The sequence below is a fragment of the Microcebus murinus genome, chromosome 5, assembly GCF_040939455.1.
Source record: "Microcebus murinus isolate Inina chromosome 5, M.murinus_Inina_mat1.0, whole genome shotgun sequence".
NCBI lineage: Eukaryota > Metazoa > Chordata > Mammalia > Primates > Cheirogaleidae > Microcebus > Microcebus murinus.
In genome coordinates this window covers 69,235,084-69,254,011 of record NC_134108.1, presented here as the reverse complement: position 1 = coordinate 69,254,011, position 18,928 = coordinate 69,235,084, and the positions used below count along the sequence as shown (strand labels likewise).

At 40.0% G+C, this 18,928-nt stretch overlaps 1 protein-coding gene across 1 annotated transcript in view; it reads left to right on the top strand.

Annotated features, from left to right (window-relative positions):
• Positions 1-14,891: 14,891 nt before the first annotated feature.
• The window catches only part of NT5E (5'-nucleotidase ecto), a 48,983-nt gene continuing 44,946 nt past the window's right edge, over positions 14,892-18,928 (top strand). Inside the window, exon 1 of the mRNA XM_012748407.3 lies at positions 14,892-15,360. Within this exon, the coding sequence (XP_012603861.1) occupies positions 15,022-15,360 (339 nt within the window). The 5' untranslated portion in view covers positions 14,892-15,021. The remainder of the gene's footprint in view (positions 15,361-18,928) is intronic.

Sequence of the window (18,928 nt, the reverse complement as noted above, 5' to 3'; positions counted from 1 at the left end):
CCAACTATATGTTGTCTGTAAGAAACCCACTTCACCTATAAAGATACACATATACTGAAAATAAAGAGATGGAAAAAGATATTCCATGTAAATGGAAATCAAAAAAGGGCAGAAGTAGCTATGTCTCTATCAGATGAAATACTTTTCAAGACAAAACTGTAAAAAGAAACAAAAGGTCATTATATAATGAGAAAGGAGTTAATTAAACAAGAGGATATAACAATTCTAAATATTTATGCACCCAACACTGGAGCACCCAGATAGACAGAGCAAATGTTATTATAGCTAAAGAGAGAAAACCTAATATAATAATCATTGGTGACCTCAATACCCCACTTTCAGCATTGAACAGGTCATCCAGACAGAAAATCACCAAAGAAACATCTGACTTAATCTGTGTTACAGACCAAATGGACCTAATAGATATTTACAGACTGTTTCATCCAAAAGCTGCAGAATATAAATTTTTCTCAGCTCATGGATCATTCTCAAGGATAGACCATATGTTAGATCAAAAGACAAGACTTAAAATTCAATAAAATTTAAATCTTATCAAGTATTTTCTCTGACCACAATGGAATAAAACCCTTTAGCCCAACTAAGAAAAAATGAAAGAAGACTCAAATAAGTAAAATCAGAGATGAAAAAAGAGACATCACAATTGATACTACAGAAATCCAAAGGATCATTAGAGACTACTATGAGCAACTATATTCCAATAAATTGGAAAACCTAGAAGAAATGGATAAATTCCTAGACACATACAACCTGCCAAGATTGAACCAGGAAGAAATCTAAAACCTAAATAAACCAATAACAAGTAATAAGATAGAAGTAGTAATCAAAAATCTCCCAAAAAGAAACACCCAGGACCCAATGGCTTCACTGCTGAATTCTACCAAGGATTCAAAGAAAAACTAATACCAATCCTACTTTAACTATTCCTAAAAATTGAAGAGGAAGAAATACTTCCAAATGCATTGTATTAGGCCTATGTCATTCTGATGCCAAAAACAAAGATACAGCAAAAAAGAAACCTCGGGCTAATATCTCTGATGAGCATACATGCAAATATTCTCAACAAAATACTGGCAAACTGAGTTCAACAATACACTAAGTTTATTCATCATGATCAAGTGAGATACATCCCAGGGATGGGAAGATGTTTCAATATATGTAAATTAATCAGTGTAATATATATCATGAACAGAACAAAGAACAAAAACCATATAATCATTTCAATTGATGCTGAAAAAGCATTCAATAAAATCCAAAATCACTTCATGATAAAAACTCTCAAAAAAAAAAAAAAAGCTGGGTATAGAAGGAAAATACCTCAACACAATAAAAGCCATATATAACTGCTAGTATCATACTGAATGAGGAAAAACTGAAGGCCTTTCTTCTAAGATCTGGAACAAGACAAGGATACCCACTTTCACCACTGTTACTCAACACAGTACTGCAAGTTCTAGCTAGAGCAATCAAACAAGAGAAATAAATAAAGGGCATACAAATAGGAAAGGAAGAATTCAAATTATACTTGTTTGCAGATGATATGATCTTATATTTAGAGAAACCTAAAGACTTCACAAAAAGACTGTTAGAACTGATAAATTCGGTAGTTACAACATACAAAATCAACATACAAAAATCAGTAGCATTACTGTATGACAACAATAAACAATCTGAAAAAGAAACCAAGAAAGTAATTCCATTTACAATAGCTACAAATAAAATGAACTTAACTAACTTTACTAAAGTAGTAAAAGATCTCTACAATGAAAACTATAAAACATTGAAAGAAGTTGAAGAGGAGGACACAAAAAAATGAAAAGATATTCCATGCTCATTGATTGGAAGAATCAATATTGTTAAAATGTCCACACTACCCAAAGCAATCCACAGATTCAATGCCATCCCCATCAAAAGACCAAAGACATTCTTCACAGACGTAGAAAAAATAATTTTAAAATTCATATGGAACCACAAAAGACACAGAATAGCCAAAGCCATCCTGAGCAAAAAAAAACCCGAAGGAATCACATTATCTGACTTCAAATTATGCTACAGAGCTGTAGTAACCAAAAAAAATCATGGTATTGGCATAAAAACAGACACATGGACCAATGGAACAGAATAGAGAACTCTGAAATAAATCTACACATCTATAGTGAGCTTATCTTCAGTGAAGGTGCCAGGAACATACAATGGGGAAAAGACAGTGTCTTCAGTAAATAATCCTGGGAAAACTGGATATCCATATGCAGAAGAATGAAACTGGTCCTTTATCTCACTATATAAAAAAAATCAAAATCGATTAAAGACTTAAATTTAAGACCTGAAACTATGAAACTACTGAAAGAAAACATTGGGGAAATGCTTCAGAACATTGGTCTGGGCAAGGGATTTTTGAGTATTACCCCCCAAATCACAGGCAATCAAAGCAAAATTGGACAAATGGGATCACATCGAGCTAAAAAGCTTCTGCACAGCAAAAGAAACAATCAACAAAGTGAAGAGACAACCCACAGAACGGGAGAAAATATTTGCAAACTTCCCATTGGACAAGGGATTGGACAAGGGATTAATAGCTAGAATATGTAAGGAACTCTAACAATTCAATAGGAACAAATCAAATAATCTGATTTAAAAATGGGCAAAGGACCTGAACAGATATTTCTCAAAAGAAAACGTACTAATGGCCAACGGGTGTATGAAAAAACATTCAACATTTTGAGTCATCAGAGAAATGCAAATCAAAACTATAATGGGATATCATCTCACTCCAGTTAAAATAGCTTTTATCAAAAAAGGCAATAATGAATGCTGGCAAGGAAGTGGAGAAAGAGGAACCCTTGTACCCTGTTGGTGAGAAAGTAAATTAGTGCGACCACTATGGAGAACAGTATGGAGATTCCTCAGAAAACTAAAAATAGAACTACCATATGACCCATAATCCCACTGCTAGGTATATATCCAAAAGAAAGGCAATCAGAATATTGAAACATACCTACACTGCCATGTTTATTGCAGCGCTATTGACGATAGCCAAGATGTGGACTCAACCTAAGTGTCTATCAATGGATAAATGGATAAAGAAATTATGGCACATATTCATAATGAAATATTACATAGCCATAAAAAAGAATGAAGTCCTGCCATTTGCAATAACATGGATGGAATTAGAGAACATTATGTTAAGTGAAATATGCCTAGCACAGAAAGACAAATCTCACATGTTCTCACTCCATATGTGGGAGCTAAATATTAAAGACAATTGATCTCATGGAGCCAGAGAATAAAATGATGGTTACCAGGGGCTGGAAATGGTAGCAGGGATGTAAGGGTAAAGTGGCAATGATTAACAGGCACAAAAATATAGTTAGATAGAATGAACAATATTTGATAGCACAACAAAGTGACTAATCAACAATAAGTTAGGCTATAGTTTAAAATAACTATAAGAGTGGAATTGGAATGTTCCTAACACAAAGAAATGATAAATGGCTGATATGATGGATACTCCATTTACCCTGATTTGATTAATACATATTGTATGCCTATATCAAACATCAAATGTATGTTATAAAAATATACAATTCATGTACCCATAATATTAATAATTAAGAATACAAATTTTTTTTAAATGAGGCCTATCTGGTTTACTTTTTTGAAGACACCAACCTGTGTACTTTCCATGCCAAAAGTGTAACAATTATGCCAAAAGGCATCCAGCTAGCATGCTGTATACAAAGAGAATCTGGTTAAGAATCCATTATGGGCCAGGCCTGGTGGCTCACACCAGTAAGCCAAACACTTTGGGAGGCAGAGAAGGGAGGATCACTTGAGGTCAGGAGTTTGGGACCAGCCTGGGCAACATAGTGAGACCCCATCTCTACAAAAATTTAAAAATTAGCCAGGGAATGGTGATGGGTGTCTGTAGTCTCAGTTACTCAGGAAGTGAAGCAAGAGAATCGCTTGAGGCCAGAAGTTCAAGGCTGTAGTGAGCTATGATTATGCCACTGCATTCCAGCCGTGGTGGCACAGTGAGACCCTGTCTCAAAAAAAAAAAAAAAGTTTTCTCCTTGTTATTGGTAGTTCTGAGCATTAAGGTATTTTTTCCTGTGGGGCCAACGATAACTAAGTATATGATTGCAAGTGGAAAATTAGGGGACAGAAATTAGGTACTGGGAGTTTTTGCATTTTCATTTGTGTGTGAATTTTTAATATAATTGCAAAACATTAATGCAAATCAAAATGTTTCAGTGGTTCAAATTTTAAAAAGTTTCATAATTTTAAAAAGTTTAAGAGGTTCAAATTTATAACAGCTATAATAAACCTGTTAAATTTTTCTGGATGTTGCCAGCATTTGGATTTTTTAAAAAACAGGTAAATTATTGATGGCAAAATAAGAATTAAGATACAATAATCATGGCCAGGTGCAGTGGCTTATTCCTGTAATCCTAGCACATTGGGAGGCCAAGATGGAAGGATTGCTTGAGGCCAGGAGTTCAAGATCAGCCTGAGCAAGAGTGAGACCCCCATCTATACAAAAAATAGAAAAATTAGAAAAATTAGCTAGGTGTGGTAGTGTGCATCTGTAGTCCTAGCTACTCAGGAGGCTGAGGCAGGAGGATTCCTTAAGCCCAGGAGTTTGAGGTTGCAGTGAGCTATGATAACACCACTGCACTCTAGCTGGGGCAACACAGCAAGACTCTGTCTCAAAAAAAATTTTTTTTAATGTTAAAAGAAAAAAAATTGGAAAAAATAAATAAATATTCCCCCAATAATGAAAAAAATTTAAAAAGTAAAAAAAATAACCGTTGGGAAAAAATGGGTATATAGATTTTTAAAACTGTGAAAATCTACTAAGAAAAAAAATAAATAGAATACGAAAACTTATTCTTGAATAAAAATATGAGTTTTCCCTAAATGAATGTATAAATCCAATACATTACCAATTGTGTCAGATATCGATTAATTGCCTCTCAGCTCCAAATTTATTCTTCATTGACTGCTCTACAAAAACAGGTCTGAGCCCTTTAAATATTTTTCTTTTGCCAGCTATCACAGTGTTAAAGCTTATCAGGAGAACTTTAAACATTGTGACAGAATAGCTTTGTCAAAGAGATACTGAATGAGAAAAAGACTTTTTGCTTCTCAATTCCCACGTTCCCTCGTACCCACGCTCCCAAACCTGGTTCCCACAGCGCACAGCAGCCAGAAGCTTCCTCACCCCACACCACCTCCCTCAGGCAACTCTGCTCACCTGCTGGTGAACACCTTTCCCTGGAGCCCTGCAGAACGTATTTCCAACAAGTTCCAGCAGCTCCTCGGCAGAGCCCCTTCCCTGCCATCCAGAGAGCCGGTGTCCTCCACCAAGGCCTGGACCTCAGGCTGGAGGCCCTTTCTTAGGCATCAGTCCCATCCCTAGGAGTAGCGCCTTGTCCTTTACATAAGCTATTCCCATATTCCTGAGAGTTCTGTTTACTTCTTACTATCCAATCCTTTGTTATTCTTATCTCCCTTTGCAGTTAATAATTATTTATATTAAGCTTCCCTTGTTCCAATTACTGTGTGGTTTCTCCCATTTGGCTGAGACACTAATCAACATGCCAAGCGAGATTTTGGTGAACTAGATAAAATTATTCTAAAGCTCTTTTGAAGAAATAAACCAATGGAAACAGTTTACCTTTGACATTGATAAAAAAAAAGGAGAGCAATGTACAAACATGGATTTGATATGAAGCTAATAAAGCTTAAGCTTTAAGGCCTCTTACTTGCATGGAGCAATTTCAAGGCCTTGGGAAGAGCCTAGTTCTTGTAAAAATGCTATAGATGTATTTTAACCTCTGATGAAGTATTTTAACCTCTTGATTAAGACCTCTGTCTCTCTTCATTGCAACTTCCTCTCCATCACACTTTCCTTTGAGATGGATGGCATTGAAGTAGCCATGGGAATTTCTGGAAAACAGTTATGTGAAAACACATGCCCCTACAAAAACCTCTCCCAGAATGTTCATAACAGCATTATTTCTAATGGGCAAAAAGTGGAAATAATCCAAATATCAATCAATCGATGGCTGGATAAATACAATGTATTATTGCTATTCAGTGGAATATTACTCACCCATAAAAAGGAATGAAGTACTGACACATGCTATATCATGCATGAAAATATTGAGTGAAAGAAGCCGGTCACAAAGGACCAATATTGTATGAATCTATTTACATGAAATGTCTAGAGTAAGGAAATTCACAAAGGCAAAAAGTAAATTGCTGATTCCCTTGGTCTGGAGAGGATGGGAAGAAATGGAGTGTGCTAATGGGAGTCCTTTTGGTGGTGATGAAAATGTTATAAAATTGATTTGGTGATGATTGTACAGCTAAAAACAACTGAATTGTACACTTTAAAAAGGTAAATTTTATAGTATGTGAATTATATTTTGATAAAGCTTTTATTATAAAACAAATTGACTATCAAGTGCTAAGTAACATTTCTGTCTCTTTTGAAGGCCTGAGTTGGCAGGCACAACGGGAATGTAACTCTCTAGAAACTGGTTCTAGGACAGACTGGGGTTGGTTGTAGGACTGAGACAATAAAATCAGGTTAATCTTATATTAGTAATTGTCATGAAAATGGGATTATGTTCCTGACCTATTTTAAAGCTGGTCAACCTGAAAGCTTCTCAGCTGAAAGAAATGCAGGGCTCTGTGATTGTACCAAAATGCACGGAAGTCTATGGAAGTGGTATAAATGGGTTGATAATTAGAGCAGGGTGATTTCTTTACCCACCAGCTCTGTGATCTTGAGCAAGACACTTAAACTCTCAAATCTTCAGTTGTTCCTTCTATAATATGGAGATGACAAAAGTACCTACTGTGCTCCATAAGGTTGTTGAGATCATTAGAAGAGATTTAATAGGGATACAGTGCGAGACGCATGGGAAGGATCCAATGGATGCTGGCTGCCCTTGAGGATGTGTTTGAATTATTCTGCAAAGGGAAGTGGGAGACTCAGGCAAACTCATGTCAGTCTTCCTTACATCTCAGCTGAGTGCCCTTTAAGGGGAGTGAACAGGCTGCTCCGCTCCCCACAGAAATGGTTCTGGAGCTCAATTATGACCTACCACTACTTCCACCACTACCCAGTCAATCACTCCAGGGACAGGGATGCCAGCCTAGCCAGCTCCCCCACTGTCCTGCAAGGCAGCCCCACTCTCAGGCCTGGACCTCCCATCGCCATGGCACCCAGGGTAATCTCTTCAGAACCTGTTTTGCAAATTTGGGAGAGTGAATTATAATACAGAATGAGAAATTATGCCTCAGAGGGACCAAGAGTCCTGCCCAAGGTCTTAATCCATGCTGCCTCCCATTCACAAGAGATAACGACGTGTTAAATTTTGAGCCAACCAGCCTAGAGAGCCAGGCAGATCTGGATATGCGGAACTAGACACAGGGTTTCCTCTCTCTGCACCTTATTACCCTCAACTTTGAAAAGACTGCTGTGAGAATTCAATAAAATAATGAAAGTATAAAAATAAAGTGTTGACCACAGGTCTAACGCCCCATTCATGTTTTCTATAGTTTAAAAAATTTATGTTCTATGTATTCTTCTCTTTGAAACATAGGTACAAAAATATATAGCTATGTTTTCCCCACAAATGGTTGCACTCGTCCAAATTTCTAGTTTTCTGATGGGAAAAAAGGGAGGGGAAGGTGCTACGGAGTAAAAGGCAGCTTTGTTTACAGATGGGAATTGGAGTATTACTAATTACTAATACAATAACATGAGAAAAAACTTCATCTTTGGAACACTAAACTCCTGATACTTGTTTCCAAAATAAGTGGAATTCTCATTTTTCTGCAACAGCTTTGGGGCAGCCAAACCTGTAGATTTCTTTTTAAATAATTATTGGGTCTATTACAAAGAGGTTTAAATTTGCTAGGCAGTGTGGCCCACATGTATACTTGGCATAGCAAAGCACACTGTGATTCTCTGGCCTCTAAACCTCTCATACGATATAAGATTTCTGAAATCCCCCTATTTCTACTGGGGAAAATGCTAATAATGGTTTTTTGTCAATTATATGATAGGTCTGACACATGGTATCTCTTGTTAACATTTTGAAGCATATCATTGAAGAATTGGCAACCTCAAGGTTCCCCTTTAGTATACAATTGGTTAAAACTAAACGGTATCTCCTTAAAATAGCCAAATCCTTGTTTTATTTACTATGTGCTTGCCGCTGCCATCAAAGAAAAATTCTTATTTTTTGAGTCCTTTTTAGAAATTACAAAGACTGTCAATGTTTTGGAAAATTTTTAAATCTTTTTCATTAATACATAGTAATTGTACATATTTAAGAGGTATATGTGATATTTTGATACCTGTATACAGAGTATGTATGATCAAATCAGGGTAACTGGGGTATCCATCACCTCAAACATGTATCTTTTCATTGTGTTGGGAGCATTACAAATCTTCTCTTCTAGCTATTTTGAAATATACAATAAATTATTGTTAACTATGGTTTCCTATGGTACTATTGAATACATGAACTTATTCCTTCTACTTAACTGTATTTTGTGTCCCTTAATGAACTTGGAAATGGTTTGGAAGGAAGCCAGGAAGGAAGGAAGGAAGGAAGGAAGGAAGGAAGGAAGGAAGGAAGGAAGGAAGGAAGGAAGGAAGGAAGGAAGGAAGGAAGGAAGGAAGGAAGGAAGGAAGGAAGGAAGGAAGGAAGGAAGGAAGGAAGGAAGGAAGGAAGGAAGGAAGGAAGGAAGGAAGGAAGGAAGGAAGGAAGGAAGGAGAAAAAAGAAAAAGAACAAAGAAAAAAACTACCAAGCAAAATTTTGCCTGAAAAACACCACTCGGTACTCTTTTGCGCAGATGGAGCAGTTGTGATGTTTGTGGTGCATCTTATTTTGCTACTTTCATTATAAAGGAAGTTCCTTGGGTCATATCATTCACTGCTCGCTACACAGACAAGCCTGAGAACAAAGACTCCTTCTGTCCCCCTGAAGTTTTCCTACAGCCATAGAGGCAGCAGCCTTATTAGAAGCAGATCTCTAAATTGATGCATTTTGAAAAGATTTTGCCAAGAAATGGGAATATCATGGAGATGAGTGGAGAGAAAGTCTTAAAGGCACTTGGAATTAGGAACAGAAATTTTACTTTTTCTAAGGAAAAAAGAAAACTCATTCTTGTTTACTTTGAAAAAGAAAGAAAAAAAGAATATCCTTTACTTGTATTACCTGCCAGCTTTTTGTAATTACATGAACAAAATAAACCTTTTTATTATAAATAAAAAAATCTAGAGTCACCATTATGGATACTATTGAAAAATGTCATACTTTCTTGGATAAGGGGCCAATATTAAAAAAAAAAAAAAAACTAGCGGGGACTGGCATCCTTTTAACTTTTTTCTAAAAACATAGATTTTACTTTTTAGAATACTTTTAGGTTCATAGTAAAATTGAGCTGAAGGTATAGAGATTTCCCAGATGCCCCTCTCCACCCTCCCACCCCATGCACAGCCTTCCCCATCAATATTCCCCTCAGGGGTGGTGCATTTGTCACAACTGATGAACCTACATTGACATATCATTATCACCCCAAGTCTACACTTTAAATAAGGGTTCACTCTTGGTGTTACACATTCTATGGGTTTGGACAAATGTATAATGCCATAAATCCACCATATGAGTGCAGAGATATATCCACTTCTGCTCATATATCCATCTATAGTCTACAGAATAGTTTTACTGCCCTAAAAATCCTCTGTACTCCACATATTCACTCTTCATTTCTCCCTCCCAACCCATAGCAACCACTGATCTTTTTACTGTCTCCGTAGTTTTGCCTTTTCCAGAATGTTACATATTTGGAATCATATAGTATGTAGCTTTTTCAGATTAGCTTTTTTTTACTTAGTAATATGCATTTAACATTCCTCTATGTCTTTTTATGGCTTGATAGCACATTTCTTTTTACCACTGATATTGCATTATCTGGATGTGCCACAGTTTATTCATCTATTTACTTACTAAAGGACATCTTTGTTACTTCCAAGTGTTGGCAATGAATAAAACTGCTGCAAACAATCCATGTGCAGATTTTTGTGTGGTCATGGGTTTCTAATTTATTTGAACAAATACTAAGGTGTGCAATTTCTGGATTGTATGATAAGAGTGTTTATTTTTGTAAGAAATGTCAAGCTGTCCTTCAGAATGGCTGTACCATTTTGCATTCCTATTGGTAATGAATGAGAGTACCTGTGGCTCCATATCCTCACCAGTGTTTGGTGTTGTCAGTGTTCTGGATTTTGACCATTATAAAACATATGTAGTGGTATCTTGTTGTTTTAACTCATATGTCCCTGATGACATATGATGTGGACCTTCTTTTCATATGTTTATTTGCCATCAGTATATCTTCTTTAGTGAAGTTTCTAGTAAGGTATTTGGCCAATTTTTAAGTCAGGTTGTTTGTGTTCATATTGCTGAGTTTTAAGAAGTTGGGGGGGGTGTTTTGTATATTTTGGGTAATAGTCTCTTTTTTTTCTTTAGCAGCACTCTATCATCAAAGGGTAATAATAGTCCTTTATCAGACATATTTGAAAATATTTTGTCTTAGTCTGTTTCTTTTCTACTCACTATCTTGACAATGTATTTTAAAGAGCAGAAGTTTTAACTTTAATGAAGTCCAGCTTATCAATTCTTTCTTTCATGGTTCATGACTTTGATGTGATCACCATACCCAAGATCATATTCTTCTATGTTATTTTCTAGGAGCTTTAGGGTTTTGCTTTTTACAGTTAGGACTATGATTGATTTTGAGTTAATTTTTGAAAAAAGTGTAAGACCTATGTCTAGATTCACTTTTATTGCAGGTGGATGTTCAGTTGTTCCAGCACCATTTGTTGGAAAGACTACATTTTCTCCATGGTATTGCCTTTGCTCCTTTGTCAAGGATCAGTTGACTATATTTACACAGGATTTTTTCGGGGCTCTCTATTCAGTTTCATGGATCTATTTGTCTATTCTTTTGCCAGTCTCACACTGTCTTGATTATTGTAGCTTGACTGTAAGTCCTGAAGTTAATTAATGTCAGTCGTCTGTCTTTGTTCTATTTATTCAATATTGTGTTGGCCATCCTGGGTCTCTTTGCCTGTCCACATAAATGTTAGAATTAGTTTGTTGACATCCACAAAATAACTTTCTGGGATTTTGATTGGGATTGATTGCATTGAACTTATAGATCAAGTGGAGAAGAATTGACATTTTGGAAATAATGCCTTTACCCATGAATATGGAATATCTCTCCATTTATTATGTCTTCTTTTACTTTTTTAATCAGACTTTTGTAGTTTCCTCATGTAGATCTTGTATATATGGGCTAGGTGCAGTAGCTCATGCCTGTAATCCCAGCACTTTGGGAGGCTGAGGTAAGAGGATCACTTGAGGCCAGGAGGTGGAGGTTACAGTGAGCTATGATTGCACCACTTCACTCCAGCCTGGGTGACAGAGGAGACACTCTGTTTGGAAAAAAAAGAGATCTGGTACATATCTTGTTTTTTTGTTTGATTTATACCTAAGTATTTCATCTTTGGGGAATGCCAATGTAAATGGTATTGTGTCTTAAATTTCAAATTCTACTGATTCATTGCTAGTATAATATATTGACTTTTATGTATTATCCTGATATCCTACAATTCTGCTATAGTTGCTTATTAGTTCCAGGAGTGATTTAGTCAGTTCTTTCAGATATTCTATATAGACAATTATAATATCTATGCACAAAGACAGTTTTATATCTTCCTTCCAAATCAGTATAGTTTGTATTTCCTTTTCTTATCTTATTGAATTAGCTAGGACTTCCAGTACAATGTTAAAAAGTAGTGGTGAGAGGGAACATCTTTGCCATGCCCCTGATCTCAGTGGGAAAGCCTCACCATTAAGTATGATATGATGTTGGCTGTAGGTTATTTTATAGGTGTTCTTTATCTAGTTGAGAAAGCTCCTCTCTATTTCTAGTTTTCTGAGATTATTTATTGTGAGTGGGTATGAGGTTCTGTAAGATGCTTTTTCTGAATCTATTGTTATTATCACATAATTTTTCTTCATTAGCCTGTTGACATAATAGACTACATTAATTGATTTTTGGACAAATGTTGAACCAGCCTTGAATGCCCAAGATAAATCCCACTTGGTCAGGATAGGTATGGTGGCTCATGCCTGTAAACCTAGCACTCTGGGAGGCTGAAGTGGGAGGATCCCTTGAGATCAGGAGTTTGAGAGAAGGCTAAGCAAGAGCAAGACCCCATCTCTACTAAAAATAGAAAAATTAGCCAAGCGTCGTAGTGCATGCCTATAATCCCAGCTACTTGGGAGGCTGAAGCAGGAGGATGGCTTGAGCCCAGGAGTATGAGGTTACAGTGAGCTATGATGATGTCACTGCACTCTAGCCGGGGCAATAGAACAATACCCTGTCTCAAAAAAAAAAAAAGTTTATTCTCCATTATTGACATTTTCTTCTTTACTTTCTTAAGTCTAATCAACTGATGAAACAGTAAATCAAGTCCTGATTTGTATACAGAACTACTTGCCTTGGAGAAATTCATTAAGTGCAGTTTTCTTCCCTCATTGACTTAGGAAATGTTCTATGACCCCCGATGGCTTTGCAGCTGTTTAATATACGTAGCCTTGCCTTGTCTGTAGCATTATCAGCTGCAGGAGAGCTGAAATCCTTCTTGGTTCTTTCACATCATTGCTCGATGTCTCTAAAGTACATTTTAGGTTAATGCTACTCAAATTGTACCACTGAAGCAGTTACTCTGTTTCAATCACTTGAAAGAAAGACAAAAAAAACACATTAAACACCTGAGAAAAAGTAAAGCCACATTAAAGTCAGATTGTAGGAACAGATTAGGAATGTAGAGAAGAGAAAGCTCACTGCTATCTGGAGGAGTCAAAGAAATTTCATGTTGACTTGAACAAGAACATTAAGCAAGACTGGGCCCTGGCCTGAGGACAGGCTGGGAGTGAGTGGTGGTTTGGAAAGAAGGAAAGAGGACACGTGGAATATGTGAGGGACAGTGGAAGGTAAAGTTGGCCGGATAAAGTGAAGTCTTCAAAAGGCCAAGTTAGGAAGCTTGAAATTGGCCCAGTAAGCAATCAAAGGCTATTTTAGATCTATATGCAAACAAATAGCATAGGCATGATGTTGAAGTAGAAATCTGGTAGCATCCCTAGCACAGGAAGTTCAGAAGCCATTACAGTGACTTAGGTTTAAATAATAAAAATACAACAAATGATCAGTTCCCCAGTGATCGGCGATAAGTCATGTTGATACCATGTACCCTCCCAGATACGATGCAATGAGAAGGGCACCTCATCTCTGCAGTATTATTCCTAAAAATCCACTACTTAAGTCAATCACGAGAAAACTCAGAACCCAAACTGAGGGACAGTATACAAAAATCAATATTCTTCAAAAGTGTCAAGGTCATTGAAGATAAATGGCTAAGAAACTGTCACAGATTAGAGGAGACTAAGGACACATGAAAACTAAATGCAATGTGGTATCATATATTGCATGCTGGAACAAAAAAAGGACATTAGTGGAATAACTGGTGAATCTATATAAAAGTAGTATAGGTGATAATTTTGTATCAATGTTAATTTTTTGTGTCATTGATTATATAAACTGTTATTATAGGGGAATATGGGCAAAGGGTCTGTGGGAACTGCCTGTATTACCTTTACAACTCTTCAGTAAGTTTAAAATTCTTTTTTAACTTAAAAAAAAATCTATTCTTCTATCTGCTAGCTGCAAGAGAGACAGGGAAAACCTTGCAAAGCATGACTTTAGAGCATGTTTCAGAAGCAAAGGTCTGCTGCTCCCAACCTGTGTAGCCTTTCCTGGGCAAATGATTTACAATCTCTGAGCCTCAAACCCCATGTCTTAAAAACAGAACTGGCAAGGGACATCTATTCAACACATGGTACTGAGAAAACTGGATATTCACATGCAAAATAATAAATCTGGACTCTTACTATATGCAAAAATTAACTCAAAATATATTAAAGACCTACAGTGTAACAGCTGAAATTATAAAGGAGAAAATATCTAGGGAAAGTTTCGTGACATCGTATTTGGCTATGATTTCTTGGACATGACACCAAAAAGCAGAAGCAACAAAAGGAAAAGAAAATAGACAAATCGGACAGAAAGAAAAGGTGACCAGAAACGCAACGGAGGGCAGTGTCACGTCCTCCTAGCTGTTGGTCCTTTAACTTCCAGCGGCTGTCCACGCACCGCCGAGGTTTTATCACTTGGGTCTTAATCGGGAATAAACGAGGGAGTGTATTCCAACGATTCCTTAGCTTCTGAGAGCCTACGTCCCAGCATCGTAGGCTCCGTGCGTTCTCGAGCCCATCCCGCAGCCAGAAAGTGCAAAGCGCTCCTCTCTCCCGCCTTGCTCTTCCTCCTCTCCCCTGCCCTCCTTGTCTTTCTGTCCGCCCTCTCTCCTTTCCCTCTCTCGCTCTTCCAAGTGCTGAGCTCACGCAGCCACGAGCCCAACACAAACCGTGCTGCTTATAGAAAACTCCGCTCATCCAAAGAGGCGCTAATTAATCCGCGAGGACCCACGCGCGGGGCGCACCCCCGACTCCTCCCTCGCACCCCCAAAGAGCAGCCCTCCAGCGGCGGGACTGCCGGCGCCCGGGCTCCCCGGCAGCTCCCCGCCGGGAACAGCCTCCCCACTGTTCCTGCAGGGAGCGGGTGCCAGCCGCCAGCCCTGCCGCGCCCCGTGCCAGGGTCGGGCGGGTGACGTCGCGGGCGTGCGCCTGGCCGCGGGGCAGGCCTCCGGGCTGAAGGAGGGCCCGCCCCGGCTCCGACCTGGGCCCCGCCCCGCCGCCCGGGCGCCTAGCCCCGGCCCCGGCTGGTTTGCTGGCACTCGCCGGCGCTCGCCCGGCTCGCCCGCGTCCGCGCTCGCCCCGCGCGCTGCAGCCATGTGTCCCCGAGCCGTGCGAGCGCCCGCGCTGCTGCTCCTCGCGCTGGGCGCGTCGTTGTGGCCCGCGGCCGGCGCCTGGGAGCTCACGATCCTGCACACCAACGACGTGCACAGCCGGCTGGAGCAGACCAGCGAGGACTCGAGCAAGTGCGTCAATGCCAGCCGCTGTGTGGGCGGCGTGGCTCGGCTCTTCACCAAGGTGCAGCAGATCCGCCACTCCGAGCGCAACGTGCTGCTGCTGGACGCCGGGGACCAGTACCAGGGCACCATCTGGTTCACCGTGTACAAGGGCACCGAGGTGGCGCACTTCATGAACGCCTTGCACTACGATGCCATGGTAAGACGCGAGTCCCCGCCGGGGCTAGGAGTCCCGGACAGAGAAGAGAAGCTGGGCTGGAGAAGCACCGATGGCAGAGCGTGGCAAGCCCCGGACCAGGGCGCAGGGGGGGAGGGGGGAAATAAAGTGAGACTCTGGCCAATGTGCCAGGTGGATGCAGACATAAAAGTCCCTTAGAAGATTCCTCTTAAACAGATAATACTGGGCTCTCACTATGAGATGGGAGTATTTAGAGGAGCGGGACCCAGCCCTGACTACGAGGGGGTTCAGCTAGGGCACATAGGAGCATTGACAATTACGAAGAGCTAGGGACTGAACTAGGTTCCTCGCGCATCTCTCTCATTTGCTGCTTGATCTTTCAAAAAATGCTTTATCTTAATTTTATTGAAAGTAAGACTGAAGGTCAAAGACGCTGAGTAAATTATCCAGGTCACCATCCCCCAAAAAGGGAGATGTGATATGAATGGACGTGAGATTGCTTTGACCCTGGTGCTCAGGCACAATTAAGCTCACAGCTTTGGGGTAGATTCCTGGCTCAGTTATCTGTGTGACCTTGAGCAAGTTATTTACTCTCTGTGTGCCTCAGTTCCATCCTCTATAAAATGGGGATAATATTAATAATTATATTTACCTCAAAGCATTGCCTGCACATAGCATCGTCTCTATAAATGTTGGTCCTTATGATTACCAGATACAGTATAGGTTTTAAAAAAGAAACTTCAGAGAGGACCAAAATGGTGAAACGCTGGGGTTTCAAAGGATTTCAAAACATCAGCTGGGCAGAAGAGTCCAACTTAAGATAAAGGGCTCTTAAAACATGTATAAGAGATTAGTCCAAAGTCCCAAATGCTGTGTTGAAGGTAATGCTTTGTTTGTTGGACTAAACTGGGGGGCGGGGGGGAGACAAAAGAAAAGAAAAGAAAGAGAGAGAGAGAAGGAAAGAAAAAAGAAAAAGAAAGAAAGTTAATAAAATGTGGTATATGTATACTATGGAGTACTATTCAGCTTTAAGAAACAATGGTGATATAGCACCTCTTGTATATTCCTGGATAGAGCTGGAACCCATTCTACTAAGTGAAGTATCTCAAGAACGGAAAAACAAGCACCACATGTACTCACCAGCAAATTGGTATTAACGGATCAACACCTAAGTGGACATATAGGAGTAACATTTATCGGGTGTCGGGCAGGTGGGAGGGGGAGGAGGGGATGGGAATATACATACATAATGAGTAAGATGTGCAACGTTTGGGAGATGGACACGCTTGAAGCTCTGACTTGAGGGGGTGGGCAAGGGCAATATACGTAACCTTAACATTTGTACCCCTATAATATGCTAAAACAAAAAAGAAAAAAAGAAAAGAAAAAAGGAAGGAGGCTTACATAGTAATAATAAGTAAGTGTAACGGAGATGTATATATGATGGTTGTTTTTTCACATCAAACCACCACCCAAGTTTAACCCTATGGAAAAGCCTCAAGTGAAGGGATTGAGCAAGACTGTGGAGAAACTAGGGACAAAATGTAAGAGCTCTGGAAGAGGAGAGGCAGAGAAATCTGTGAGGCCCGCAGGCGGGCGTGAGGGAAGGGGAGGGCGGCCCAGGCGGGACACAGCAGTGTGCTGTGTGTGGAAGAGCTCAGAGGTCAGGAGAGCACAGGGCTGTGTGATTTTTTTTTTCCTCTGGAAACTTGCAGAAAGGAGGACAGGAAAAGATGATAAGAGGGTGCAGTTGTTTGATTTTGTTGCTGGTTCCGCGCCCCCCAACAAGAAAGCTCATTTTAGAGAAATGAGAAAAAGGGAGAACGCTGCTCTGACCTGCCGTGTGGGTTGTGGGACTGCCAGGAGCAGTCAGAGCAGCAGCAGCCCAAGCAGATCGCTGAGCCCTCAGAGCCCACCTGGAGAGCTCCCCGCGGACTGCACCCGCAGAAGAAGCATGGGTCTCAACAACTCTGTGGTCTCTTAGCATCTTAGCTAGACTTGCATGATGCTTTGCACTCGGCAGTGACAAAATAAATATTTATAGAATTGAATCGTTACTAGCTGGTGTCTCCACTTCCTCCCAGAAGAGTAAAAGAAACCCTACATGAGTTTGTTTTATTACACATATAAACCGCAGCTTCATCTACTTTTCTTTTTGTGACTCCCTTTTCTCCACAGTTGTGTAAATTCCTTTTGGTGAAAAGAAAAAAATGGAGAACTCCTGGTTTTCCCTAATGATAATGTTTCCCTCTTTAGGTCCAATTGAGCTCATGGTGTTTGTTAGTCGTCCTGTCAAGTGTTTATAATAAGACTTCTGGGTGAGGCCAGGACCATCTGCTGCATGTTATAGCCCATCTCCTCCACGAATGTTTAGAATACTTTTTGTTGGATGGAATTACTTTCAAATTTCTTTCAAATTGTGCTCAAAGTAATTGGATTAGGGCCTTAGGAAAAGGGAAATACTTACACTCTTGGCAGGATAAAGAAGTGAGGGGGTCAAATGGCTAAGCTGATGGCTGCGTTCCTGAAGGCATCGCCTCACCACTTGCTCTGTGCAGTTTGGGGGTTTGCCAAACTTGATTTGACTTGCATAAAATCCGAGTTCTTGCAGTGCTAAGGCATGTGATAAAGCTCCTCCCTATTCCTGTTCTACAGAGATTTTTTTCACTGTTATTTTGTTTATATTATACTAACCCTCTAGGAATGTATTGCTATTTTGATATAAAGGTTTCCCCCACCACAACCACTGTCCAGGTCTTGAGTCCCGGAACACTGGAGATTCAGATCAAGGTGGAAAACAGCTGTGGAGAGGCATCTCCAGTTCCCTGGAAACTGGGCCTGGTTTCGGAGAGCCCATCCAAGGACTCAAGGGAGGGGAGGACAAACAGGAAGGTGCTAGAATCTAGCTTAAGCCCAGGAGTTCCCTGGAGCAGGGGCCTCTGAGGAAACGTAGACTTTCTAGACCTGCTGAAGCAATCCCAATTGCTGTGCAGGCCCCAGCGTGAGCCCGGAGACCCCAGACCCACTGCTGGGCAGAACACTGAGAAGAGGGTTGCAGTAGTTGGTGCAGCTGTCGCAGTGGAAGGACTGGTGTCCCCTGACGAGTGTGGAAGACAGGTGGATGCATGGATGTGCATTCAGCCTGGTTACGCTCTCTGAGCCTCATGTTCCTAATCTGCAAAATGGGAGTGATAACACCCATCGTGTAGGATTCTTTTTGAGCAATACATGATATAATAAATGTAAAAATTCCTAGCCCTCTGCTGGCTCTTAAATAAGTGCTCGCTAAAGGTTAGTTCTGTGTGCTCTGGGAGGAAAAATTGTGAGGGAGGGAAGGTCTGGAGTTTGCATCTGTCGGTTTATCTGATTCTGACACCCTGGCACAGTCTACCGCCTCCCCTGCACCATCTTTTCCCATTGTCTGAACTATTTTTTTAATATTTACTCATTGAGTGGACTTATAAAATCTTCCCAAAGTACAGAACCAAAAGGATTCATCCCCAGAGGTGGGGTTCTCGCCATCAAGACGGGCTGTGAGGAAGATGGCTTTGAGCAGGTCTCTCGGGCCCCCTGGAAGGGCGGCGTCATC